Source organism: Castor canadensis, chromosome X, assembly GCF_047511655.1.
Source record: "Castor canadensis chromosome X, mCasCan1.hap1v2, whole genome shotgun sequence".
In the NCBI taxonomy this organism is placed as follows: Eukaryota; Metazoa; Chordata; class Mammalia; order Rodentia; family Castoridae; genus Castor; species Castor canadensis.
In genome coordinates, this window is record NC_133405.1 from 17,292,394 (window position 1) to 17,303,781 (window position 11,388).

Consider the following 11,388-nt stretch of genomic DNA (forward strand, 5'->3'; position numbering starts at 1 on the left):
CAATTTTTGTGTGTTTGTATTTATACCACCATGCTTCTGCTTTAATTCATTGTTGCCCCTAACTCTTAGTGCAGCAAAAATTGAACATTATCTGGCCACTGGAAGATTTTTCTTTTTTGATTCTTTCAACCTGATATAATGCATGAACTAAAGTTTTATTACACACCTCTATTCAGAATTTGGCCAGGAAACAGTCTCACAGAACTACTTAGAAATTGATCTGCAGTTCTTGTGATCATCCAATTTTCTTCTTTGATTACTTAAGAAGTGTCACTTGATAGTTACTTAGGTCCCCCTTTGAATGATGGATCTTTTGTAATCATCAGTTACTAAATTCAAATTGAGTTGAGCTTTGAAGGGTAAAGGTGACTTAATCCTTCACATAACTAATCTATTAAAACTAAGGCATGATCACTTTGTTTCTGCTGGGGAAGAGAGTTATTAATATATTCTTATTATGTAGTATGTATTTCAGTTATTTTGACATTTGTTATTCTGCACAGAACTGTATTCTTTGGACTTTTGCATGGTGATATCACATCTGAAACTAATGTGGGAAATGTGTAATTGATGATAACACTAACATTTCAAATGTTGTTTTAGAATTATTGATAAATGGATTTGGTCATTATAACCATCGACCTCTCACGCTCATCTTCTCTTTCTTTACATATTCATTTTAGAGGATGTCTTATATCTTAAAGGTAAGGGTAGACAATATCTTTGGCTTACAGTGACATCATAGTGTTGTGCTGTAACCTTTGATGAATGGAGCTTTCCTTTATGCTTGTCTTGTCCCTTGTTATAATTGGTGGCTAAAATAAGAAGATACAATTCTGACATGTAAGTACTTTCTTCAAAAAGCAGGCTTGTGTGAGATACATCTAAAAATGTCATCTTATATGTAATGTTTTTAAATGCCCATTTTCTTGTTTTTGAAAATCTTTTTTCTTGCTATTTTTGTCACATGTGAGTTTTTCACGTGTCTGTTTTCAAGTCTAAGTGGATCATTGTAGCTAAGTGAAGGGAAATAAATTCCTTATTTCATATATTTTATCCATGCATCACCTATATAGATTGCATGAGGTAAGATAAGCATGAGGATTTTTTCCAAGTTTAAGATTATTTGTTTACTTGAATATTGATAATGAACATAGTTTTCAATTTTCTGGTTATTCATATGGCAAAAGCAAATTCAATAATTTCCTCTTCTATTGTCTACTAATTAAAACTATGGTTTATGCATATATAGTCAAACCTGACCACTGGTATGTCCTAACCCAAACTTATTTATCAGGACATTCTTCTGAGTTTGGGAAAATTATTTAGTCTCTCATCTGACAAATGGAACTTAAAGTTTTCTTTGTGGGACTGTTGCTAAGGAAAACTGATTTAAATACTTTTGAAGCTCTTCGAAAAAGTATCAGTGGGGAACATAAACCAAGTTAGGAGTACTGTGGTTCTTCTCAGGTTGACATCCATACTTTCTCTGCAGATGGTACCATAAAGGCATTTGGCCTCCTGGAAAGTCTGCCCCATGTTCAGTAAACACACTGCATTCTTATCCCCACCCCTGTGGCCATGGAAAGGATAGTATCATTGCTCTGTTTTATTTAACCTTTTAGAGTTCATTGGAGCCTTTTTATTATTTATAGTATTAAATTTTGATGCACTCCTATCTGAGGTTATCAAAATAAGAGAGAAGCATTGTATTTAATTTCATTTGTTCTATTTTAATTTGTGTTTGGGGGAGATTTTTAATTCATTAAAAAACCTTTATCCTTACAGGAGTCTAGTAAAAGCCCCAAAACGATGAAAAAGTTTCTTCATAAAAGAAAGACGGAGAGAAAACCATCTGAGGAAGAGTATGTGATTAGGAAAAGTATGTGTTTTGTACTTTCTGAAAGTTATTTATGGATGAACTAACATGAGAATTTTTTAAAAGCAGAGATAATTAGAGCAATTTGTTCTCAGCATCATCTGTTATAAAGACACATGGAAAAGTTTGGTCACCTCTAAGACTTTTGAGTAAGCTGCCTCCTGCTGCACTTCCTGTCATCTTAGGCAGACATCATCTGTATCATCTTCATGATACAGAACATTTCGCCCCATCTGATTGAGAACCACAAAGGGGACCCATTTGCTATGGATACATTTTTCCCTCTTAGTTTCTGATGCCCAAGATATTTCCCTGAGCAGAGATAGACTAAATAGACCCGAAGACTGAAATTGTTCTGGAAGTCCTAATGCTTAGTATTCTCAGTTAGCCAAGGAATTGGCCTGCTAACATCTAGAAACAGGGTTTTAAGCTGGTCACAGTAGCTCACGCCTGTCATCCAGGCTGTGGTGGGAAGTGTAAAATGGACTCATGGTCCAGGCTAGCTTGGGCAAAAAAAGTGAGACCCTATCTACAAAATAACCAGAGCAAACAGGGCTGGAGGGGGAGGGCGCGGCTCAAGCAATAGAGCACCTGCCTAGCATGCACGAAGCCTTCAGTTCAAACCCCGGTCCGTCCAGAAAAAAGAAAGAGGGCTTTATTTAGGGGTCTACCGCAAAGCCACTCAATCAATATGTACATATTTGGCTGTAAAGCTGTGAGCAAGATACTTTGGGATGCCTGTGAAAGAGCTGGTGATGTCTCTCACAAAGATGTGACCAGACTGTGTATATCAGTCAAAACTACATTTTGGATAACTCTTTGCTGAACTGCAGCTTGTGCGTGCCCCAACCCCACCCATCCATGAGGGTGCACAGGAGCATGTTAACAGGGTGTTGCCATCCCGTCTTTTCAAAAGTGAGTTAGGGAAGAGATGGGTGAGAAGAAAGAATCAGGGACTCTGCTGGCTGGTTGAAAAAAATGGGTGAGCTAGTGGGGAAAAATTTCTAAAGAAAGAGAACCTCAAAATTTAAAGAAGGCTGTGTACCCCAGCTGATGCCATACCAAGCCCAGTGCTGTGATTTTGGCCTTCAAGATATTACTTACAGGATCCCCCAATTTAGAACTCTGATCTTTAGGTGCAGCCCTCCCAAGCTCTGTTGGCTTGCCCTCACTCTTCCATCATAAGGGTTGGACAGGTCTTTTGCCTGTCTTTCAGAAACCCTTCCAGGGAAGGGTGGTGAAGTGCACTGTATCATTTGAGGGTCTAGAGGCATGTATCTGTGAAACCATTCCTAATTATATTTGACAGGTACAGCTGCTCTGGAAGAAGATGCTCAGATTCTGAAGGTGATCGAAGCCTACTGCACCAGTGCCAACTTTCAACAAGGTAATGGCTCAAGCCAGCTCCCCTAGACCACTTTCTCTAATGAATGATGTTTCTTCTTTACTGCTCCTTGCCTTTTAGAAAAAAGAAAAGCAATGATTAGTTTGCAGGGTGTGGAAAGCAGGTGACTTTGGTGCAGGGGAGCGGTGCAGGACTTCATCTTTCAGATAAGGTGGTTTTAGCTACAGAGCGGTTTGTTTACCCAATGTTGCTTTTCACCCAGAGAGAGAGAGAGATGCAGGAGGGGAAAAGTTGGAGGTGATAGAAATGAAAACTTTTTTTTTTAAGTCATTCTCTTTTGAAGTATACAGATACCTTCACCAGCAAGAGTTAGGAATTAAAGAGCCCAGAGAGTTCCTGTGCTGGTGACCTGATGCTAATCTCTCTCATAGGCAGATTTGGAGAGGAAGTCAAAATACTATCTTTGATCAGCTGCATATTTAAGCGAACAATGCTTCACCAGACTCAAGTTTCAAAGTTGCTCTGAAAATCTGGAAATGTAGCTGCACAGCAGGGGCTGTTCAGAATGTCTGAAATTTATCAGGGGGCTATTAAGTGAGGGTATTTCCCCACACAGCTTTCCAGTTACAAACTGAATGCCAGATAATGTCTCCTGATGGAACCTTGTACTTTTTAAAAGCTAAGTCACATGGGTGAAGTCTTTTGTCTTCCATTATCAAGAATATTTATGATACCTCTTGGGAGGTTTTCACATCTGTGTAAGAACCAAATGCTCCAGAATCTACATTTTGGACGGCCACTGGCCAGTCATGTGTTGTGGGGAGGGAATTCTTCGGTGACTGCCTTGTCAGTTCTTCAAAGTATCCCATCTCTCAGATTGCAAAATATTGAAGCCCCAAATGATTATGCAAGTTGCACTCCTCCAAAGAGTGAGCTGTACTTCAGACAGCTCATTAGAAAATGCAACAGCATAGTCTGTAGCTTTCAATGCTGTTTTACCTTACCTTTATTAGCATAAACAAGGGACTTTTTACTACAACACAAGATTCAAATATATATGTTTGTATACATATATATACACACACACATGGGTTTATGTGTACATTGTAATACACAAATAATTTGTGCATGATAGAAATAAAATATATTAAAAAAAAACAGAGTCAAAGATAAGGAAAAGGCACAATGACCATATTTTCAAGGTCCCCTTTTATAAATCACCGATTTCAACTTTCTTTTTTCAAAAAGAAAACCACTTGACAGAACTTTTTTTTGTTTATTACTTCGTTGTTATGTTTTTATAAATATTGCATAATTCTGGTTTTCATGTTAAATACTGTGTATTAGTGGCTACTTACTCACTAACTGAAAATGGTACTTATACATTTTGTTGCATGTGACTGTATTTCCTTCACGTTTGCTATATAAAAATGAAAAAAAAAAGTAGCCCATCTCTCAGGCTCTCAGGAGGAAAGCCTTCAGTGTGCAAGTCAACACATTAGACTGTGAAGAGGAGACGCAGTTTGCTCCACAGACAAAATGTGGCTGTGGCTTTAGGCATGTGCAGTTCTGTTAACAAGTTTTAAGGAGCCAGTAGAGGAAAGTGAGAGCAGTTTTTCTCATGAATGCTTGGAAAGAAAAGGTGACAAGAAACACAGAAAGCAGCATCCCTCAAACAAAATGTGACCTCTTCTGTCCTCCCACCACCTCCTTTCACATCCATACAGTCTATCCTTCTACTGATAGGCAAAGGCGCAGGCACATTTTCGCACCTCCTGCCTAGCCTCCCTTTACATGTGGGAAGTGTCTAGTAGTACCATGCTTGACACATGGCAGACCTTTTAGCAACACAGTGGTGTTCTGTCTCTCTCCAGCCAAATGTCTTGTTTCCCCAGAGCCGACTGCTCTTGCTGCATCCATCCATCCATCCATCCATTCATTCAGTCTTCTGTGCACTTACTAAGCACCTATGAAGTGCTAATCCCTGAGCACAGTGAAGACACATGACCTCTGGGAAGAGGAAAATGACCAAGTGAAGGCAGTGAGTGTGCACACTTCTGAAAGAAGTTGGCCTAGAGGAAATGAAGCCAGTGACTCAGGGGGACCAAGGATTGACATTTGAGCTCCCAGAGGAAGGCTTCAGAGTGAGGGGAAGGTTGGAAGTTCAAGAGAGCCATCTGGTCAGGCCCCCATGCTTGTTCTGTCACCTCTTCTGTCCTAGAGCCTAGAGACTGAGCAGAGACAGGTGAGGACCAGCAACTTTGCTGCTAATGTGATAATCTCCTACTGGCTCTCCACCTGAGGTGAAAATAGTTTCAAGTGGCCCTGGAGGGTTGGAAAAAGAACAAATGAGTGGAACGAGGCTTTGGAAACCCTTCCAGCATGTTGTATCCCAGGGCAATGCCACTTTCAATCTGATCTTTACTAAAAATACGGGGTACCAGACCACAGGATACAGTGTATTACTCTCTGGAAATTTGGAAATTTGGACAGAGTGGTCACTGGTTAGCTCTTTGCTATGGGAGAGACAAAACAGGGAGGTGTGGGGGTCTTATGATTGAGGCAGGTATTGCAGCAGCCCAATCACATTATTTTTCTGAATACAAAATGCCCCCTGCTGAAGATTTAGCTAATCTAATTATCTAAATGTAACTTCACCATTTAAAATTCCTTATGTCAGGAAAATTTCACCAGCAAATATTGGCTGACCAAATACAAGGTAGCACATGTGAGGAGTAAAGCCCCTGAGACAATGATAGTGGGGAGGAGCTGAGACCTGTCGACAATCTGTAATCCATGCTAGCAACTCCTCTCTCCTCTTGCACTCCTCACTTGTAGGTGCCCGCAAAGACTCTGTGCCACAGGTCCTGCTTCCCGAGGAGGAGAAACTCATCATCGAGGAAACCAGAAGCAATGGCCAGACCATCATGGAGGAAAAGTGAGTGGAGCTGGCAACACCTTTCTTGGCTTGTCTGGGGACTGAAAGGAAGGTCTGGCAGGGCCATCAGGGAAGGACTGCTCTTCCTTTATCCACGAAGGTGGTCCTCTGCTGAGAAGGCTGTTGGGAGCCTTGGGAAGGCCTGGTTCCTAGTTCAGGGAAGGAGGAAGGGAAGCAGAGGCAGGGGGCCAGAGCCCTGCAAGAGCAGCTGACTTCCCCGTAGAGTAAGTGGCCTCAGAGTCCCTGAGAACACCCTGCTCTGGATGGTGTAAGGCGTCTGAGGCAGGGGCTGGACTTGCACGTGGTTGACCTCATTTAAAGTCCTACGAACAACTCAGTGAAGACAGGTGTAACTCTGCCCACTTTTACAGATGAGGAATGTGAGGATTTCTGTCCTACCTTCACAGTAGTGCCTGTGATCTAAAGGGGGAAAATCAGGTGAAATACCTTCTGGCTCATAAAATAAACACAAAGTAGCCAAATAATTCATTTGCTTAAACTTGAGTCATTTCTGAAGTCAGGCCTGAATTTGCACAGGACAGCACATTTCACATCACTTGGCATCTTTAAAGTATTTTTACACCTGGTGTGTGAACTGATATGGCAAAATGGTAAAGCACTTGGGCTCAAGAGAACAGGCCTGGTTCAAGTGTAAGTTCTGCTACTCATTGGCTGTGTGACCTGGAGCAAACTCCTTCACTTCTCTGTGCCTGTTTCCTCATCTCTAATATGGGGATTGATAGTAATACTTTCAGAGTTGTGTGATCAAATATAATAAATACAAAGGCTAGCACTTGATAAATAATGACAGGCATACGCTTTATCATCATCATCATTTGAACATGTTGATCTTCACAACTTTCTGAGGGCTTCAGGGAATATGGCATTTTTTTTTGGCAGCACTGAGGCTTGAACTCAGGGCCTCATACTTGCTAGGCAGGCACTCTCCCACTTGAGCCACTCCACCAGCTCTGAGAATGTGGCATTATCCCTGTTTTATATGTGAAGAAACTTAAGTACAAGAGAGAATGAGAAAGAAACTGGTTACCCAAGGTCCCAGGACTAGGAAGTGATCAGAACTGTGACATAGATCTCTAAATTCCTTTTCTTGAAAGAACTGAAGAGGAAAGACTGGTCCACAACCCAGCCAGGGCACTTCATCCTTTACTGTCTTTTTGGTGGTATATGGGGTCTTTCAGAAATAATGTCATGGGTTTCTGTGATGTGAGGTCACATAAATGAGGACAGTGCCACAGCATAGCTAATGTAATTCAGGTAGAGCCTCGTGGTACCTGTTATTGTACATTAAGTAATATTTATTCCTGCCCCAAAACTACAGAAAGCAAAAGCTGATGATGATACTCGTAAGAAGCCGAACTCAAAGAAGCATAGAGTAGAATGATTCGCCAGAGGCTGGGAGAGGGCAGAGGAAATAAGGAGATGTTGGTCAAAGGGTACAAAATTTTGGTTATGCAAGTAGAATAGGTTTTAAGAGACCTAATGTACAGCATGCTGACTATAGTTAATAATACCGTCTTGTGAAATTTATTGAGAGGAGAATGTAAGGGTTCTCTCCAGACACACAAAAAGTGGTAACTATGTTAGGTGATGTGTACATTGATTAGCTCGATTTGTGGCACCATTTCATAAAGTAAACATACACCAAAACATCATGCTGTATGCCTTAAGTGTATACAATTTTTATTTGTCAATTATACCTCAAGTTAAAAAAGCAAAAAGTGTGTGTGTGTGTGTTGTGGTCTTAGTCTCTTGTTTTCTGGTCACAAGTTGGAAGTGGGTAGCAAAGGAGGAGGGAAGTATAGAAAAGGTGTCTTGGCATGCATTGCAATGAACCTGTGTGGTGCTGGTCATTTTCCTGCAAAGGCAAAGACGTGAGGACCCTGCAGAGCAGACCCATCAGCTAGAAAGTCCACTGCTTTCTGGGATCTATTTTCTTATAGAGTTGTTACTTAGCACTACTTCAGTGCCAGCCATTCATCTCTGAATTTTCTTTGGATGTTCTAGGAGCCTTGTCGATACTGTTTATGCCTTAAAGGATGAGGTCAAAGAACTGAAGCAGGTAAGAAAATACGAAAGTCATTTTCTCAGCTCATAGAACCACTCTCTGTGTTCCTTGCCACCAGCTGGTAGATGGTATCAGGAAAGATCCAAGGCAAGGTGGTGTGAGGGGAGGTTGGTGTTCTCAAGATGGCTTTTACTGATTTTAACTTGTGGCCTTGAGTATGAATTTCTGAGGCTTGCTACTTTGAAGATTGTAATAGGGTCTTAAACTTATTTGTGACTTTCACGTTCCCTGGCATCTGTAAACAGAACTTATGTCTTTCCCATCATAGGAGAATAAAAGAATGAAACAATGCCTGGAAGAAGAGCTGAAGTCAAGAAGGGACCTAGAAAAGCTGGTTCGGAGGCTGTTGAAGCAGACAGATGAGTGCATTCGAGCTGAATCCAGTAACAAGACCTCCATTCTTCCATAACCATCACTGTGCAGCTGGGCAGAGTGTGCCTTTAGCTCATCTTGAAATGTCCAGCTGAATGATTGACTCAGCTCACTCACTCACTTCTTTGACTTTTGTTTTTTGTATCCTCTCTCTCTCTCTCTCTCTCTCTCTCTCTCTCTCTCGTTGGTGTGTGTGTGTGTGTGTTTGTATGTGTGTGTGTGTGTGTGTGTGTGTGTGTGCGTGGATGCTTGTTTGTTGTTTGTTTGGTTATTGGTTGATTGTTTATTTTTATCAACAGGGGAAAAGGAAGGAGGTGGTGGTAGAAGAGGCCCAGAGTCTTCTCCATTCAACCAGAGCAGGAAAACTTATCTGGCATATAACTTCAATGGTCTTCAGATGGCCTTCATTTCATGGGGTCTCTGCTGTAGCCATTGCCTATAATCACTCACGTTTGTTGGGCTGGCTCCTGTTACAGAGCAGCAGGCTATGATGTACTAAATGTGAACCCAACTTTCCCAAACCTGGAAGACCTTCAGTATCTAATTTACTGCAGGCAAAGCTTCAGGAGCCATGACTAGAGTAGGTGGAAGACTTACACATTTGCCCAGTGACACAGCTGCCCTTCCCTTCCCTAGGCTGTCCCGATTTCTAAAAAGATTATTGCCCCATACTATCTATTAAGACCAAGAAAACTGTAGTACCCTTATTCCTTTTGTGCTGATGTGCATTTAACCTAGGTGAGCAGAAGCTCTGGCCATCTACGCCAATACCAAATTCATCAGCAAATTGCAGTAGGCAAGCCTCCCCTTCAGCAGCTGAGTTGAGCAGCTCTTCCCAGTGCATGACAGGTTTCTACCCTTAGCCTCTGCCTCAGCGTCAGTTTTCATTTTCCCCAGTGCTTCTAGCCAACCATACCAAGTGGTGTGTCAACTAGTGTGTATGTGCTTTGCTTGCTTTTTTAAAAATGTAGTTAGACTGTGAGTAGTCATTATATTGTATATTCAAACTGTGACCTTTCATCCTTCAAAGCAATCTGCATTGAGAAGATATTGGGCCTCAGTAGATACCTTTCATTCACTTTGTCACTGTCCCATTTATGCTGTGAAAAGTTGCAGCATGGCCTCTTTTGAGTAGGGCTGTGAACAAGATTTGCAGGAATGTCTTGTTGGTCCAGTTTGTATATCCAGAAGAAAGGGCTCCTCTTGTACCAGTGCTGGTTACTAGTGAACCTAGTTATTTGGAACTGGTCTACTCAAGTTGCTTATTGAATCAAATCATAAGCTTTGTAAGTATTCCAGAAATGAGAACTGTGAGAACCCAGGTTGAGGAGAGCATGACAGGAAAACAGTTCCCATCTGAATTCAGCACAATTCAAGGTTGGCCAAGCCTCTAGGAGAGAGCAGTCCTAGCAGCCCCTTCCCCGACTCCCCGAAGACAGGGGATATCTGACCATGAGGGGAACATCACTAGAGAGGGGCAGAAAGCCAATAGACTGATAAAATGTCTTACAGATACATTTCATGGGTGCTTGTAAATGTTGGGTTTTGTAATTTTGTTTAGAAACCCAACTTGAAGCTTAATCCCCCCAGCTTGCTAAGGAGCCCTTTTTCTTTCTGGCCCTGAGGGTCTCAAGAATCCATAGCTTCATGGTACAGGGCTGTCACAGAGCAGAAATTACAGCATCCCTCAGCAGAGGACTCTGTTGCAGTCCAAAAGTACCCAGTCCCACACGGCCATCTTTGAAAGGGAAGATGAAGAGGGAAGCCGATTTCTAAGGATGGCTCTTCTGTTTTTAAGCTCAGAAGTTTAGATATGACATCTTTCACCTAAAAATTGAAAAAAATAATAACAACTACCCATGTCTTTGCATCTGCCCTGTGTGTGTGGTTAGTCTGGCTTACAATAAATGTGCAATCTATATCCATAGGAAACATTTTTTGTGATTATAAAATACTTCAGTTGATTGCTTAAGATATTGCAAGGTCTTTATTTTAAAGTGATGTGTACATATGCATGTTTCTGGGACTTGGCCCTTCTGATGACGGGCCAGTGGTACTTTGGGTAGCGAAGCTTGTGCAGAGTGCTGTCCGCGCTTACACACTAAATAATAATATAAAGGAAATGAAGCCATGTTAACCTTGAGCAGCGTCTCCATAGTAGTGTTGTTTACAGTACTGTATAAATGGGTTCTTGTTACTCTGTAATTAAACTGCTGCCCTTAGAGGCCTTTCAGTTTCTTCTCTGTCGTTGTCCCTTCTTACATAAGCTCAAATTTTCTAACTTTTTTTTATTTTAAAGACTTTTAAAATTGACATTTTCAATAAACAAAAATAAACAGTGCTTTATAAAATAAGTCCTTTGCTTCTTTTCTGCTAGCTAGTGTGTAGAAAAATTTCTTAAAATTTCTTTAAAAGTTTAATTATACATATATATATGGAATATGGTATGAGGTTTTGATACATGCATACATTGTGGTATTATCACATTGAGATAATTAGCATAGCTATCACTTTAAATATTGATCTTTGTGGAAAGAACATTTAAAATCCTCTTTTAACTATTTTGAAATTGTCAATGAATTATTACTAATTATAGTCACTATGTTGCACAATAGATTTCATAAACTTCTGCCTCCTAACTAAGTGAAACTTTGTACACTTTGATCAAAATCTCTCCTTCTCTCCATTCCAGCCTCTGGTGAACACCATTCTATCTCTAGTTCTATCAGTTAAATTTTTTTTTAGATTCTTCATGTGAGTAAGATCAT

At 40.8% G+C, this 11,388-nt stretch overlaps 1 protein-coding gene across 5 annotated transcripts in view; it reads left to right on the forward strand.

Moving 5' to 3' along the window:
* The window catches only part of Arhgef6 (Rac/Cdc42 guanine nucleotide exchange factor 6), a 100,922-nt gene extending 89,948 nt beyond the window's left edge, over positions 1-10,974 (forward strand). For 3 of the 5 annotated variants that reach the window (XM_074063805.1, XM_074063806.1, XM_074063809.1), the window contains 6 exons: positions 684-704; positions 1,789-1,882; positions 3,189-3,266; positions 6,063-6,162; positions 8,188-8,242; positions 8,517-10,974. In XM_074063805.1, coding sequence (XP_073919906.1) covers positions 684-704; positions 1,789-1,882; positions 3,189-3,266; positions 6,063-6,162; positions 8,188-8,242; positions 8,517-8,657 — 489 coding nt within the window. In that variant the 3' untranslated portion in view covers positions 8,658-10,974. The remainder of the gene's footprint in view (positions 1-683; positions 705-1,788; positions 1,883-3,188; positions 3,267-6,062; positions 6,163-8,187; positions 8,243-8,516) is intronic. The other 2 variants (XM_074063807.1, XM_074063808.1) reach the window with 1 other exon arrangement.
* The last annotated feature ends 414 nt before the right edge of the window (positions 10,975-11,388 follow it).